General features: G+C 42.7%; 1 protein-coding gene across 1 annotated transcript; it reads right to left on the bottom strand.

Moving 5' to 3' along the window:
• Positions 1-2,134: 2,134 nt before the first annotated feature.
• LOC149306390 (ER lumen protein-retaining receptor 2) lies at positions 2,135-15,599 on the bottom strand. Its single transcript, XM_089540118.1, has 5 exons — positions 15,373-15,599; positions 9,340-9,440; positions 6,220-6,378; positions 4,936-5,188; positions 2,135-3,190 (listed from the first exon to the last, which is right to left on the bottom strand). The coding sequence occupies exons 1-5, from the start codon at positions 15,461-15,463 to the stop codon at positions 3,156-3,158; spliced, it is 639 nt and encodes a 212-aa protein (XP_089396244.1). The 5' UTR covers positions 15,464-15,599; the 3' UTR covers positions 2,135-3,155.
• Positions 15,600-17,494: the final 1,895 nt, after the last annotated feature.

Genomic DNA, 17,494 nt, shown 5'->3' with positions numbered 1-17,494 from the left:
TCTGGTGACCTCTCAGCCATGGAGGAACCTGGGTCACCCTCCTTTTGGGCAGAGAGTTTACTTCTGTGACAGAAAGCGTCCTCATAGTGGAGGACATTTTGGGACTCAGCTTGGCCAGAAGCCTGAAATATAACTCCTGGCAGAACTCCTCACAGGCAGAAACCTCAATTCCCTTTCTGCGCATGCTCCACCTTGGCCCCGCCCCCTTCGCTTTCTCAGACTCTCTCTCTGGGTCGACCTCTTGCTCGACCACTGCGCCTCTCTCTCTCTCTGGGTCGATCCATAGAAGTTGGTAGGAAGCTCAAAGAGGCTGCAGTGCTCTAGAGGCGCCACCAGATGGCGCCCTTGTATTAGGAATGTTCTTTATGAGCCAGAACTTGATCAAACCAAAGTCTATGGAGACTTTTGAGATGATGATGATGATGATGATGATTGCATCTAAATGCACCTGAGGAGAATGGCCTCCTCTTCTTTTCCCTGGTGCCTCCCTTCTCCAAACAAAACTCTTCAGACCAGCAAGGCTTGGCATTTCCAAAGGTTGAGACCCCCCCTTCTCTCTTTCTTTTTATCATTTAAAAGATGTATGATTTATTATTATTATTGTTATTATTCAGAAAACATTGAAGGGCAGCTGTGGATCCCAAAATCCACGACGCTCAAGTCCTATTCGATGCAATGGCAGAGTCAAAGACTGGTGTCCCTTTATACGAAATGGCAAATAAAAGATAAGAAATAAATCAACGTTGGCCTTTTTGGAATTTATAGTTTTCAGCCCATGGTCCTCGAATCCGTGGCTGGGATTCTGGGAGTTGTAGTTTGGGAGTTGCAAGGAGCCCTTTGGCTTCCTAAGAGGGAAGAAGAAGTGGCTTGAGAAAAGGAGGCTCCCAGAAGATCCATTGCTGCAGACAATGGCCCTCCATCCTCCATTGATGCCAATGCTGCTGGAAAGCCTTACAGCTGGACGGAGGACAAGGAGGAAGGGCTGGCCCCTTGGAATCTTCCAGCTCCCTCCATTTGCAAAGCTGCAATGAAAAAGCACCACCATGAAAAGCCAGAGGGAAGGAACTTGGATGGTGGTGCCTTTAATATATATGTATATAAATATTGTAATTTTAATAGGTTTAGCTGGAGAATCGGCCTTTCGGCTGAGTAGCAAAATAAGGAGGGATCGGTCTCTGGGTCTCTCTCTCTCTCTCTCTGGGTCAACCTCTGCAAGGGAAAGTCCTGGAAGCCCAGCAGACACCAAGGACCTCTTCTAAATGGTTGGACTGCAACTTCCAGCAGCCTAGGAAAGGATGATGGGGTCTGCAGTCTTAGAGGTCCAGAGGGTTCCCTTTGACTCCTCCATTGCACTTAATGGGACTAGAGCATCCATAGGTTTGGGGATCTATGAAGGGCCTGTTCTAATTGCTTGGACTGCAACTCCCAGCAGTCCCGTTTAATATACATTAGGTGGAGCCACAATTCAGAGTGGCATCAGGCACAATAAAGGGAGAATAATAGCTTCTTTAAGAAAAAGCGGAGGTTTTGTATATAGCGCAAGCAAAAAGTATGTTTCAAGGCAGTGCAGTGCCACATTTTTCTCGACTGGAGTTTAAGATTTCATCATTCTCAGCAAGGATTTCTCCATTCAGCCTGTATCTTTCCACCATTTTCTTCTACCAGTAACTGCCTCTTCCATTCAAAGATACAGCCGCGTTAATCTGTAGAATCAGTATGGAGAGATCTTGAGATGGAGAGAAAGACGGTTGGCAGCGGCAGCAGCAGCTTTTATAAACTCAAGCCTACTTCCTCAGATGCATTCGGACGAAGTAGACTTACGTCGACAAAGGCTCATGCTGCCAACTTCTTTCTTTAGTTAGTCTTAGTTGCTACAAGATGCCCCTTCCATTTTGAGTTTTATTCCCAACCCTTCTTATATTCTAACTTTGCTCTTGCAGCTGTTTCTATCCCAGTAAAATACCTCAAGACTTTAAGCATGAGTGTTTTGGGGGTTATGTCTTGCTTTTGCAGATAGGGATTAGTTTTGCATTTAGATTTAGACACGATCAAATTCATTTCTGAACAATTACACGTTTCAATTGTTCTCCACGATAGCCGAGCGGTCGTTCCAGAACACCATCACAATGCAAACCACTTCATAAAATGTTTATTTAGGATGGTAACACAGGATAAGTCATGCAACAGCTCAGTAAAAAAGGGAATTATGGATAGATGATAAAGAATAGTACTTGGTGCGGTGGATTCGGGGATATAAAAATGGTACTAGATGTCCAAAACTGGCACGTCTCAAACGGGTGGAAAGCTGAACGTGGACATTTCTTGTACTGTAAAAGTATTTTGTATTTAAAAAAAAGTTTTAGACTTGTTAAAAATTGCCGACGACAGATTACTTTAAATGGACAACGATCACAGGTTCAACACAAAGGTTGCGGTTGAGAAAAGTAGAGCTTGACGCACCCCTAAAAACGTGAATGAAAAAATACAACTGTCTGCTGCCGAACCACAAAAGCAAGGACTCTAGTCAGAAAAACCTGCCTTGGCACCAAATACTTTGAAGCTAGTGTCTTCAGGACATTAACAGAGGTAGAGGACAAGATATGCATCAGCAGATACTACAAGAGAACCCTTATTTTCAAAGGGAGAGAAGAAACGTGACTCAGGATATACATGAAAACCATGAACATTTTCTGTCGTGTCCAGTTTGATTTCAGTTGATACACATTGCGCATCCTCTGGGGGCAAAATAAATACAGTGGAATGAAAATTTGAAATGAAAGAGGAGAATGGTTACCATCCATCTTGTGTGCCTCCAAAATAAAGTCACCTCTGAAAATAAGTAAGTGTTTGCACTTATTCATGGTCATAAACAACCCCACAAAAAAAACCTCACTTTTTGGAGCTATTCCAATTGAAACTACACACTGAATTAAATTCACACAGTATTAAGTTTCTTTATGTAAAAAATCTTTATACATAGTAATAAAAAAAGATAAAGGCGAGATGCATCAAACCGAAGTCCGCTGGTTCTTCTCCGGTGACTCTTTGCAAGAGCGGGAGACTCTCTGTCTCAAGCATCTTCGCCTTTTGCTTGTGGTAAGGATTGTTCTGTCTAAGCATCCAGGAGGACAGATGCTGGCGATTGGTTTTGGCACTTATGCTGGCAAACTGAGCTTCTTTCCTTTCAGTACTAAGAGAAATGGGGGGGGGGAAACACAAGATCTTATTAAAGACACACAAGCAGCCAATCCTATGCAATCCTGTTATTCTAATATAAATGAACAGGGGTTTGCAGAATGTAACGAAAAGTCCTCGAGCCTCATATTGAGATAATAAAGCAGCAAAGAGGAACGTATGGTGTGAAACAACAACAGCAATATTTAAAATTAGCGGACGGAGAAGTAGTGGAAGATGCATTTAGAGACTGCAGGATTCAGACATGATCAGGGCTTGAGGGATTCCTGACACCAATGTACTCCCTTCATCCTGGTGTGTCACATGTGCAGCAAAGCACAGCTAGCCCTGTTTGACCCAGATGCAGCACGCATAAGGACTTCTACTTATTGTGCAAACCAGGAGTAGAACCTATTTGTTTGAGAAAATGATTCAAATCTAGCTTCCAGTGTCGGTTTACACGGCAAGTCAGTGTGCCAACAAGTCAGGAAGAGTGAGTGGGGAACATAGCACATTAAAGGTGAGCATGCATAAGCCCAAGGGTCTTCAAGCTTTGCTGACATACGCCACTGGTTTCCTTTTCAAGCCTCATTCTACACCTTTTATGTTGGTCCTGTTCTTTAAAGAAAAGACCTCGCTACCTTGGGCCCAAGATGCCTCTGAGGCTTGTTATGAGAAGAAAATTGGGATAGTCCCATGACCATAAGCACCTTGGAAGACGCACAAGATATACGTTAAATTATGTTTTCCTCAGAATCAATGCACCCACGCTACTACTTCTTGCAGAAAATAAATATAGGTGAGAGACAGCAAACTAGTCAGTCCCACTGTGCTCCTTTCAGGGTTACCAATCCAATCTATGCAAACATCATGGAGTTGAAATACTGAGCAAAGGCCATAATACAATACGAAAAGGAGAGCGTGTGTGTGTGTTCAATAGTGACTGGAATGTAGGCTCAAAAGAAAAGTAATGCAATATATGGGGGAAATACTAGGAAGCGTACATATTGATAACATAATGTAAGTTATTGAAAACACTGACAGGCAACCTCTTAGTAACATCCTCCCCCTCGGTAGCAGGTGCTCCTCCTGGGGTCTGACAATTGTGTGGTGTGAGGAACACACAAAACTGTGCAGGTAGAGTAGTGCCCTTCATCTGCTCAGTGTAGGATATTGGTCATTGTTCCAGAAAACTTTGAAACTAACAAAGCCTTAAAAGGTAGTGATCCTGCTTTGGTCACTGCATAAAAGTGTGTTAAGTACATACAAGAAAGCTGTATAGATGCAGAGTTAGGGAAATGGCATCCAGCGTATTTCCTCTCCTATACTAAGAAAACCCAGAACAGACTGGAAGGAAAGCAGGAAGTCCCTACATCAACTCTGGCTTTGAAGATGACACTTTATGGCACATTGTGTGTGCGCACACGACTTCAAATAGCCTATCAATTTATGCAACCCATGAAGTTCACAGGATTTTCTTAGGCAAGGAGTACTTAGAGGTAATTTTGCCAATTCCTTCTTTTGAAATATAGCATGCAGCACTTAGTATTTCTTGGTGGACCCTCACCCAAGTACCAACCAGGCCTCACCTTGCTTAGATTCCAAGAGCAGATGAGATCTGATACCTTCAGATTATTTATGTCTAGTTGTAAATTACACACACTGTTAAATCTTCTAATGTACCCAACAACTTGGGCATGCAAAAGATCCAGAACACATATTTAGAGCTACATAACAGGAAGACTACGCATCATGTCTTACCTTTCGTAACATACAAATAGAAGAAGTCACAGTAAAGAATAGTCTGAACCACACCAGCCACAACCGCTATGAGATCAAAGAATCCCTCAAAGTAGTAACGCCAAATCCAATTGATAAGGTACAAGGCACGGTACAGGCCCAAAAAGAAAAGGTAGTGAGTGGTGATGGTCTCTGCTTCCCCAGTTTTACTGATCATAAAGAGCTGGGGAAGAATAGCAACTGACTCCAAGTAGATGGAGAAGGTCCACAAGATCTGGAAGAACAAAAGAATCATGTTCAAGTGATAGTATCACTAATAACATTCTTATTTACTATTGTAAAAATACTGTATTTGTTTGTATACTCTATTCTACAATGAGCTACCATATCAATCTCACATAGGAAAGCGTATTTGAATAAACTGAGCAGCGAGTCCTAGCTCTCCAGGACTCCATAGTGGTCATTCTCAAATCTCTTTGAGAAAGTAATAAAGTAGTGGGTAATCTCTTAGTGCGAGAACAGATATTAAATATTAACTGGGCAAATCCAAAGTCCTCATCAATTTATGTCAGAGGCAAGAACATTACGTGAGAATTATACTAAGACTACCTGCACTTTTAAAATTATAGGAATGTCATGACAGTAACTTGAAATTAAGACAGGCATTTTTAAAGTTAAAAGTCCAGGGGAAACACCTATTTGGACATTTTGTCTGTGCTGATAAGTATAGTATCCTGAAATAGTTTGTAAGTAGTATTTTGTACTACCTGACTATTAAAATAATTGCTCAATGAACTGGTTTCTCTTCACTTATCCCAAAGTCAGTCAACAGCTGGTCAAGCCATAACAATTCTCTGTTTCTGGTGTGTATTCTGACTTTGTGGAAGGTAAGGTTAACAAATACTATTTCCCTGTACTCATACATGGATCAGCTAAAACAGCAGATGTTATTGCCTGTATTTTCCATTCCCATTAAAAAAAATACAGGACAATTTTAAGAACTGTAGATCTTCCTAAATTCTCTAGATGGCACCAAATACTTCTCTGCTGCATTCAATTACAGAAAATGAAAGGCACAAGATTGATTTCTATTTCCAATGAACTTTGAAACTGAAATCCTATGAGCAAAGCCCACTCAATTCAACAGGTAATTTTTCTTTTTCTTTTTTATTGTGCAACATATGCTTTTGACAAAATAAAACACACATAGATCTGTGGTTAGAAGAGCAGAGAACTCTCAGTGCAGTTACCCAAGTTTTCTTTGTACCGTTTCAAAACTCAAGGCTTCATGAAATAAAGACTAACCTCTAGAGGAGAGAAGTCATGATTGACAAGAAAAGAAAGCCCACCGACTGGAACCACAAGGAACTCCACTCTGAACGTATCATGGTTTCCGTCATAAGTAGCCTTAAATTTCATGTAGATCAGGTAGACTGTAGCATATGAGCAAGCAATGTAGATTAGCTGAAAGGAAGACACCCAAATGAGTTATCAGGCTATTAATCCCCGCAGCCATCCTAAAAGAAAAGCCAGTTATACTTACACCTTTGATGAATCAGTGTGCTTCAAATCAAGCAGGATTTTAATCAATTAACTACTGTAGCCCTGATAAGGATTTATCATACTCTGAACTTTTCAGACCAGACCACATGGCATCACTATCAACAGTTACTGTTACAGTCGGCCCTTCTTATACATGGATTTTTTATACACGGATTCAAGCATACACGGTTTGAAAATGTTCCCCAAAAGTATAAATTTCAAATATCAAACCTTGATTTTCCATTTTTTATAAGGGACACCATTTTACTATGTCATTATATTCAATGGGACTTGAGCATACACGGATTTTGTTATACACGAGGATCTTGGAACCAAACCCCAGCATATAACAAGGCTCCACTGTATTAGTAAGTGCACAATGCTTAAGGTATTGTAGGGTTATTCTTAGACGCCACAGAATATATGGTCTAATACATACAATATTAAAGATGGGGAAGGAAAAGTGGCAATGTTAAATGATAAATTCTCTAGAGGGACAGTAATGTAAGATCCCCATCTGTCCAGGGATTAGATGTCAATACGATATGAGCTCTTCCAATTGCTGCTTTTCATAATCAAATGGGAGAACTTCAACCTTCCTGGAAGAATGCTATATAGCGATCAGGTAGCACTAGATGTTTCTGACTCTAAGATCTCCTCAGCTGGAAAGCAGTACCTTGTGGCAAGCACAGATGAAGATGATCCAAGTATGTTTGGATCACAACTGAACTTACCAGCATAATTCGGCTTTAGTACATATGAAATGTGTTTCATTAGTAGTGGGCTTGCTACATAACAGCCCTACCACTTAATTATTTAGCTTACAGTTAAGGAAGACAAGAGCTCATTTTCTATTTTTGGGCCTTCTACTAACTTTGAAAAAGAGGTTACCTTGAGGAAATTGGGTTTCATTACACGCAAGACAAAAATACTTCATTAACAAGTGAGGGGAAAAATGGGATGTCTTGCTCAAAGTCACAGAAACCATAACAGCTGAAATCCAGGTCAATGTCAAAAAGAAGCAATGGGAATATCAGCCCTCCAGATACTGCTGGATCCCAGTTCCTGCAATCTCTCCCTACTGGCCATGCTGGTTTGGGCCGATGTGCCTTGCAGTCTTATATCATCTGGAGAGCTACACATTCCCCAGCCCACAGGAGGTCCAGGTTAATTTCTTGAGATTATAATCTGCAAAGTGTATTAACAGAGAAAGAACACTTATGCAAGATGTAAGGTTGTTGAAATGCTGCATTCAGCTTTATAAACTGGTAAGATTCTACTCCTTAGACACTATCCAAGACCACTACTATCAACAGCAACATAGGAAGGAAGGGAAAATATGTATCTATAACATTTTAATAACATTTTTGAGTCAACTGTTTTGTTTTGCCTTTTTAAAAAAAGAGAAACAGATTGGATGAGGCTAACGTCAGAAAGGGTTTCAAAGCATGCTTAGTACCTGGAGAAACTAGAGAGTTCCTAAATAAAGGTTACACAGAATTCAGGTTCATGGGATATATATATATACTTTGGGGTTTTTTAAGATCAGCCAATTGGAGCCAGATAAAAAATAGTGGTTCAGGCAGAGAAACATACCCGATGAATTAAAGAGGGTACCTCTGAGCACAGGATCAGCCAAGGAATGTGTGATCTGTATCAGAACAGTCCTTTCACGCAGCATCATCAGAACACAAAACTTTGAATGAAATGCCTTTCTGCCTTCTTATCTGATGTACTATGACCACTGGGTTTCCACAATTAGACAGGGAACTTTGATCATTACAAAATAAATGGACTAACAAACACTGATAATCTCATTTTGCTGGAGGCACTCAAGCTTATCACAATCTCGCGTGGGTCTTCCAACCAGGAGAAGATTAAGCCTCCATGTGTTCAGATTCATCACCTCTGTAGCAGAAGGGCCTCACAAACTTCTGCTAGGCTTGCAGTTTTGTTGTGTTTTGGGTTTTCTTTAGCATTTTCTATCATTAATACTATAATTTCAGAACACTCTGCACTACCATTTTACTCACTCGACAATGAATATTATCAGCACTATGCACTAAGCTGCAACAAAACTCCAAAGGAGAGCTTCCAGATGGCTGAGTTGTACTACTGCTGCTAGAAGCTTGGCATCTCATTGTCTCCAAAACCTTAATTAGCCTTCCCTCGGACTTTACTGTCCAATCATCTTCATAGCTTTCCTTTAGTTGTTCACTTTAACAATCTCTAAGAAGCTGTTAAACACAAGGTTTGGAAACAGAACAAATATTGCAAAGCAGACAGATGCAAACAAGCAAGAATTCAATGGTGAGAGATTATGGAAGGTGAAATCTAAATACATCTGGAGGGCCAAAGTTCATAATCTCTGCTGTAGGTGCACTGCTTTAAATATGAGTAGTCAAGATAATATTCATAGCAATGACAAAACTGATTAAAGCAAACCTTTAAACAGGGATAGGAACCATATGGCCCTTTAGATGTGCTGGACTGCTAGTCCCAGAAGCCCTAGTCAACATTGTCAATAGTGAGGCAAGCTGGGAGCTGCATTCCAACAACATCTGAGAACTATATGATTTTTAACCTTAGTATAGGGTCTGATCAGCCACCAAAGCATGAATTGAATTGCACTCACTAGGGCAAAACCGCCAAACATCTTAGAACCTCATATGGCTCAAAAGGCACACAAATAAGTAGTGATGGAAAGACAATTTATTGTACCATTTGTAAAACTGGTCCTTTCCTGGAACTGCAACTCATTGCATTTATCAACATGAATTTTAATAGAAACAGTAGGTGGTCTATTTGTACATTTACTTTTCTTCAGGATTGGAATGCCTTATTCTAGTTGCCATTCATTAAATTAATGAAAATACACCATACCTTCATAGAAGTGTTATAAAATGAAATGAAGGAAGTGAAGAGATCCAGATAACGCGTGGTGAAGACCAGCCCAAAAAGAAGCTGGCTTTTCCCAGATATACCTAGATTAACAAAGAGAGTATTATGAGGAAAGGTCTTTAAAAGTCTGACTTATGTACATCAAAAATACCCATCTATACAAAGTGACTATATGCCCGCCATGACAACAGAATACTGTGAGCCAAGTCTAAACACACCCACACAAAGCTTTGAAAATCTACACATGTTTGTCATACAGTTGTAAACTCTTCTCAAGTTTTTTATTACTATGACAACTAATTTTTACTACCACCACCACTACTACTTTTTTCCCCGAGACCAGGAAATGTATAAGGCATCTTATTGCAAAGAATAGTCTGGCATTACTTAAAACAGTAGCTAGAACCACTGAACTACAGCTGCTGTGTAGCAACAACAGGAGAGCTATTGCTGTTATGTCTTCATATGGGTTTCCCAGATGCAGGTAGTTGGTCATTGTGCGGAAATAAGTTGCTGGATTAGATGAGCTGAGCCGATCCATTAGGGCTATTCTCACAGTCTTACAGCTGCAAGAGACAAGCATGGTGGCAGCATCAGTGATGGTGCGCAGCCCCCAAGGAGATGGGAGTGGCAGAGGACATATATTCCAATGGGATTTCAAATAGAAATTAAGGTACTTGGAGTCAAAACAGGGCTTGTGTTGAAGGGAGGGAAGTAGCAGGTGACTCAACCCCAACATCACCCCACCACAACTAAAAGTACTAAAACTGTGTGAATTGTAAGAGCTATATAAATAAACAAACAAACAACAACAACATATGAGCAATATGAGAAATATGAGCAACACTAGGGATTCTTCAGTCTATTCCCCAAATCCTTTGAGCTTTGAACACTTTTCCTATAGTTTACTTGTGCAAATGAAGAGCTACACTGCTTTTTATTGTAGAGGTTTAAGGAAATTTACTTGTGCCATCCTTTTTGGGGAGGGGGGAAGTGTAGAAAGCTCTGGCAGATGACTGGCATTTTTAGCCATGATACAAACCTGGGCAGACAAGCTACTATGGTATTTACTGGAGTCAAAATGAACTTTGGTGGCAACTGCTGTCGGATTTCAGGGGTTAAAGGGCCATAGGATAAAGGAGCACCATTGGTCACAGAGTATCTTCCTATCCATCTATTCCACAAATAGTTCATTTTGCTGAGGAGGAATCACTGTAGACTGAGGCTATCATCTAAAGGGATCAGAGAGGATTTTTTAAACCATCTATTGGAGTTTTGCTCATCTCATAATTATCACAGTGGATTTTGCACCATCTTCCAATGGCACAAATGCCACTTCAGTCAGTACTTTTTAAGTTAGCCAAGGACTACGATGGAAATGGGGCACGTATACAGCACCTCTGAGCAAATAAACTAGTTTTATAACTGAGAAGGGCTGAGATCCTCTATCCACGGTGGGGTGCATGAAAGCAACAGTTGGGTTTGTGTCAGTCTCTATCCTCATGCTATTGTCCTCTATTTAACTGCCCAGCAGATGGGTGCAGCCAGTGTAAAAACAGCTGCCAAGCCCAAAGCCACTCTTCTGTTAAATAAACGTGTTGCCTATTTCCATCTCAGAAGTCCCTTTTCCAGTCAGTTCTCTTTCTTTCACCCGCTCCCCACCAGGATCACAAAGGAGTCATCTAGCTTTTGGCAAGGCTCACTAGCCCTAATCCCAGTCTGCCCAAAATTCCCATAGAAACAGCTGCCAAGCCGTAAGCCACTAACAGTTCATTTAACCCCAAGCAGCCATCAACCCTGGGAGCCGCTCAAGCAGGACACTGGGGCCTGATATTCTGTCACTGGCCATTATCTTGAGCACATTGATGTGCCTCCATCTCCCCCTGATGCCTGTTTATAACCGAAGCTGTGACACGCAAGCCATTAAAAATCTCCTTCCCACTATAACAAGTTCACAAGTCACATTTTTGTAGAGATTATGCCTCACTGGCTGCAAAATATGGGTTGATTACAAATTCATGCCTCATTATATTCCTATAATGTCACATGCCCCCATTTGTTAGCTATGTACCATATGGCTCAGTGTGAAACAAAGCGTTCGAACCATCGATGCTTCATAGTTCGGCATGATAAAAAAAAAAACCCAAGTAGGTACAGCATGACTAAGGTCCAAAACACACTGCAGAAATAATCAAGTTTGAGACCGCTTTAACTGCCCTGGCTCAGTGCTAGGGAATCCTGGGAAATGAAGTTTATTGTGGCACCAGCGCTCTCTGATAGAGAAGGCTAAATGTCTCACAAAACATTTGGTGTTATGCAACAGTTATAATTACAAGGCAAGACAGCTAAGGGAGATAATTCGGAGAGAGAAGATGACAACTGGTCCCAAATGGGCCGCTGCAATGGGCCCTACTGTCTCATCTCTCTCCCTGACATTTTAGGGTGAGAGGAGCTGCTGATAGATAGCTAACAGTTTCACTGACCAACGCCAAGACGGAAGAGATGAAAGTGTGGATGATAGGAACAAACCTGCCCCAGGTCCACATGGTTCAGTTAATGCTACAGCCACCTTTGTTCCTTCTGTACAGTTTTCTTTTATTAGTCCTTTGGACAATTCACTAGTGTTCAATAACAAGCATGAATATGTTGTCGTATGCCTTCACATCATTTCTGTCTTATGGTGACCCTGAGGCCCTTTATAGGGTTTTCTTGGCAAGATTTGTTCAGAGGGGACTTTGCCTTTGCCTTCCTCTGATTTGGCCAAGGGCTTTCCATAGCTGAGTAGGGATTCAGACCTGGTCTCCAGTGAGCAAAGTTGGACTTCGCAAGAATGCTGTTCTAATGGCTGTGTTCTGAAAGTAATAAAACCATGTCTCCTTATACTAGGTTAATGAATTATAATCCTCAATTATCCTCCGAAAGAAGGATGTCCCATACTTTTCAGATTCTGGTTGCTTATCTACAGCAAGACAACTCTGTAGCTTTAAAATCAGCTCCAGGAAAATACCAACTGACCAGTCAACTGTAACTGATCCATTTTGCCACCAGACAGCATTCCATCCTCCTTACAGACTTAAGTCTTCCAAGCAGAATTACCAACACAGCCGCTAGTTTGGGAAAGCGGTTAGACATAGGAACACAACCCAGCACCAAATCATCAATGAGGATGGAACAGAATTGCTAATAGCTACACTGAGTAACTAGCTTAAAATGAATTGCAGCACGGAAGAGAGAATGTCAGCTATAAAACAGCAATGCTGGCATTAAAATATGTAACAAATGTCAATGAGAAATGAGTTTGTCTATTAAAAGCGGGTGCAGCAAGAACACAGCGCACATCCCTCTCTCCCCGGCTGCTCCATTCGCCACACCTTCTGCTAGTTGCCACGTCAGACTAGGCCAGGAATCCCAATTGAGAGCCTATGCTCCCAAGCCTTGATCCAGTCATTTGCTTCCAGTTTTCAACTGCAATTGGCAATGCAAGCAAAAGAATCTGCCAAGCCTTTGAATCAAACTGGATTCAAGCTCTTCTTTGGGGGGGGGGGGGGATGGAAATAGGCAGTCTATCATGAAAGTTTAAAAAGTGAGGCCCCAAGAACTGAGATGCACAACTGTGCATGAAAATGTGCAACCTTTCTGTTCGGTAGGACATGAAAACACAATTTTAGGCCATGTCCGAACTCTCCTCTACCAAAACTGTTGTCGAAGAACAGTTTGTCTTGATGAGATTCTTGCTTAACAAGACACAGCTCCAGAATCTCAAAACTGTAGCAGCGTGAAAGCAAAGTAGTTGGTATCTTTGATTCTTTCTGAGCACATTACTTCTATCTACGCACATCATACAGAATATAGCACATGAAAGTAGAGTCGGAAGAGACCCCAAGAGCCATCCAGCCCAACCTCCTGCCATGCAGGAATACACAATCAAAGCACCCTCGACGTTTAATACACTGTAAAGGTGTTTGTCTCCTGACTCTTTAAAAATGTGTGGCTTAAGCGCAACTGGAGAAATGCCCCTGTCCATTAAAAATAATAACTGTTACCTTAATTCCAATCTTTGTTTGTCGAGTGGCGCACATTTTCCTTTCTCACAACGCATCTGCAAGGGAGGTCAGGCTGAGCTGGACTGGCGTGACAAAGAAGCTAAGCAGGAATGTGAAACTAAGCCTGCCTGGTCCTTGTCCAACGCTCTGCTATTGTATCACATTGGCTGCATCACACTTGTATCTGAGGGCCATTCACACGTTGCTGTTTTTAGCATGACAACGGAACCATCTCACTCATTCTGGGTTTGTTATTCACACTATGCAACCCATAGAAAACTATGAATCGAGTGCATTGGGATGTGTGTGTGAACAACAGAGGTTCAACCCAGATTCATCCTAGATTATTTTCACTGTGTGACTGACCCCCTTGAAAACTTGGTTTAAGGGAGACCCCATTTCCTACATCATTCCATAGACTTCGGAGTCATTAAGAAGGGGAAATTCTTGGAAGACCCTTCCTCAAATGGCACCCACCAAACTGCTTCTCTCCAAGGAGTTATTCCATTGGAGTTATTCCAGGGCCAAGAGGAAATGAGTGAGCCGCTGCTTCTTCGCAGTGCCGCCAAATTCTCCCTTGGCCAACTTTACAATGACCACCCAACAAAGGAGAATGTGAGGGGGCTTTACGACTGCAGCAGCCCCCCAAACTGGTCCCTCTCTTTCCCACCCATTTCTCCAAGCGCTCACAAGCCTCCAGGCTGAAAGCAACGTCCTTCACCAAAACCCACAAAGAGCTTGGTGGACCCTTTTACCTCCCCTCCCAAAAAACAAGGATCCAGACACACTGCAGAAATAACCCAGTCTGAGGCCACTTTAAGTGCCCTGGAGCAATGCTAAGGGGTTCCAGGAAATGCAGTCCTCTGTCAGAGAGCTCTGGGGCCACAATGAACTACCATCCCTAAGATTCAATGGTACCATCCCCAGAATCCTTTAGTACGGCGCCAGGGCAGGCTGCATACTGTGGAAGCAATCCAGTTTGACACCACTTTGACTGCCCTGGCTCAGTGCTATGGAATTCTGGGAACAGCCGTTCTAGGGCTGAGTCCGCACTGCAGCAACAATCAAGTTCGATACAGCTTTTAATGACCACGGCTCTGGAATTCTGGGAATGCTATTTATAAGGCTGAGTCCCCACTGCAGAAATAACCCAGTTTGATGCCACTTTCATTGCCCATGGCTGTGGAATTCTGGGAATGCTATTTCTAAGGTTGCCTCCTCACTGCAGAAATAACCCAGTTGGACACCACTTCCGCTGCTGATGGCTCTGGAATCCTGGGAACGGCGTTTCTAAAGCTGAGTCCTCACTGCAGAAATAATCCGGTTTGATACCACTTTCACTGTCCATTATTATTAGTATTATTATTATTACTTTAAACCATAACAAAATGTTAAAATACATAAAATCTATATTTTTAAAATAAAAAAAAAACAATTATCAATCAAAACATATTAAATATATATTTATATAAATATATTAAATATTACATAAATATAATAAATATAAATATATTTTAAATATTAAAATATATTAACTATATAAACATAAAATTTATATAAATATAAATATACTATAAATTTATTAAAATATAATGAATATATAAATATAAAATTTCTAGAAGTACATAAATATAAATATTATATATATATATATATATATATATATATCAACATGCGGTGGCAATGGCAACCAACGACCGTTCCCAGGAGCCCTGGCTCAAGGCTATGGAATTCTGGGAGCTGGTGTTTGTGGTGAACATACTCCAACTCCCAGAATCCCATAAAGAAGAGTTAAAGCGGTGCCAAACCGGGTTATTTTTTCTCCAGTGTGGATGAAGTAAAAGAAGGTCAGAGCCGAAGGAGCCTCAGTGGAACCCGGGTCTGTCTGCCTGCCTGTCCTCCTCCTCCTCCTTCCCCCTCGGTCTCCCCTCCAAACGCGCGCCCAGCCCTCCCAGCTGATCCCGGGACGCACCGGCGCAGGAGCGGGTCTTCCAGATCTTGAGCAGGAGGATGATGATGGCGGCCAAGTGGGAGAGGTCCCCGGTGAGGCGGAAGACGTTCATGGCGGCGAAGGCGTGTGGAGGAGCGCAGAAGATGGCGAGAGGAGCGCGGGCACCGAGCGACGTGGCCCGGACGAGACGTGGCCAGAGGCAGCCAGCGCGGGCGCGGGGGACGCCGGGAAATGAAGACGGACCGGAAGCAGCAAGCAACAGCACAGCAGTGGCAAGAGACTTAGAAAGAGGCGGGGGGAAATTAGGCCACGCCCTCTCCGTTCCTTTGCTCTGGGGGAGAAGTAGGATTGCGCGTGCGCAGCGGCATGGACGATAGGGTTGTGGCAAAAGGGCGGGGCAAAAGCTAGGCCACGCCCTCTCTTTCCTTCGTCGCTCTGTGAGGGGAGGAGGTTCCACGCAGGGGTGTTAGGGGAGGGATAAGAGGGCGGGGCAAGGTTAAGCCACACCTATTCCTCTCTTCCTCGCTCTGTGGGGGGAGGAAGGATTGCGCGTGCGCAGCACCCGGGCTTTTCTGCAAAGGGGCGATAGGGACATGAGGGCGGGGGCAATGTTAGGCCACGCCCACTCCTCTACCTTCCTCGCTCTGTGAGCCGGAGGATGAGGAAGGATTGCGCGCGTGCGCAGTAGCCAAGCTTTCCTTTTCTGCGCAGGCGCAAATGTTGTACAAGGGTGGACCTTAGTCAAACGTATCCTCCTGATGCGCATGCGCAGTATAAACTAGTGTCCTCCCCTGTTTGTCAGGGAGTGTCGCCTAGCGGTTTGTGTCCCATTCTCCACTATGAAACCCAGTGTGTAGCCATGGCCAGGTCACACTCTCTCCTCAGCCCTCAGGGGAAGCCCTGGACAAGCCTTGCCAAGGACGGATGGAAACAAGCCCCGTTCACACTGCAGGAATAACCCAGTTTGAGACTACCTTAACATTGTCTGGCTCAAGGCTATGGAATTCTGGGAGCTGGAGTTTGTTGTGGGCCCAGAGCGGAGCAGAGCTCCGCTCTGGGCCACACAACAAACTCCAACTCCCAGAATTCCATAGCCTTGAGCCAGACAACATTAAAGCGGTGCCAAACATTCGGTCTGTTCTGTATCAATCAACACTTGTTGCTAACCATTAAAACGCGATTGAGAGTTCCTGCATGGCAGAATGGGGTTGGACTGGATGGCCCTTTCGGGGGTCCCTAGTTCCAACTATGGTTCTACGATTCCATGAATAAACAGCAGCGCTGCTGTAAGGGCAGAGCGTTGGGCCTAGCAATACGTTTCGCCAACTCTTACGGACCGCAGCATGTCCCAAGTCCAAAAGAAACCTGGTTCCGTAGCAAAACATCAAGACATAAGAAGACATAGGCAAAAACAGTAATAATAATTGTAAAGCAACATTCGACGCTTTTTATCATAAGGAGCAGAAAGAGCAAGTTTACTATGTTCCGCATCAGAAACAATTTACAAAGCATACGTTTTATTAATTCTTCCACAGAAGAAAAGAGGCAAAATTATTCATAACAACCAAACCAAAACATTGTAGTGAACCAGAGCTCAAAGGGCTAAATAAGCAAGACTGATAATGTAATTCGTTACCACTCTTAGGCTTCTCTGTCCGCTCTCAGTGGAGAATTCAAGATATAGCTGTGTTCGTCTGTAGAATCAGTAAAGATCATTCTTGTGGCACCTTTGAGACTAAAGAAAGAAGTTGGCAGCTTGAGTTTTCATAGACTTATGCATCTGCATCTGAGGAAGTAGACTTACGTCTACGAAAGCTCATGCTGCCAACTTCTTTCTTTAGTTAGTCTCAAAGGTGCCACAAGATCGCTTACATTTTTATAATACTTTGAAAGTGAGGCTATTCTTAGCATCCCTATACATCTGTGAGCCACTCCAGAGGAATATCAGCCTGTGCTTTATAGGGTATAGCAATGCATTTGACTGCACAGATCATGGAAAAGTATGGATTGCTCTTTAAATGAATGGGTGTGCCACTCCTTTTGTCCTGATGCGTAACCTGTATTCAGGGCAAGATGCCATTGTCAAGACAGACTATGGAGAAACAGGGCAGTTTCCTGTTGGTAAAAGGGGTCAGGCAAGGCT

This window comes from Sceloporus occidentalis, unplaced genomic scaffold (genome assembly GCF_023333645.1).
Source record: "Sceloporus occidentalis isolate IW3139 unplaced genomic scaffold, rSceOcc1.0.p SCAF_10, whole genome shotgun sequence".
Classification (NCBI taxonomy): Eukaryota; Metazoa; Chordata; class Lepidosauria; order Squamata; family Phrynosomatidae; genus Sceloporus; species Sceloporus occidentalis.
Note: the sequence above shows the minus strand (reverse complement) of the source record. Positions and strands in the feature narration are given on the sequence as shown.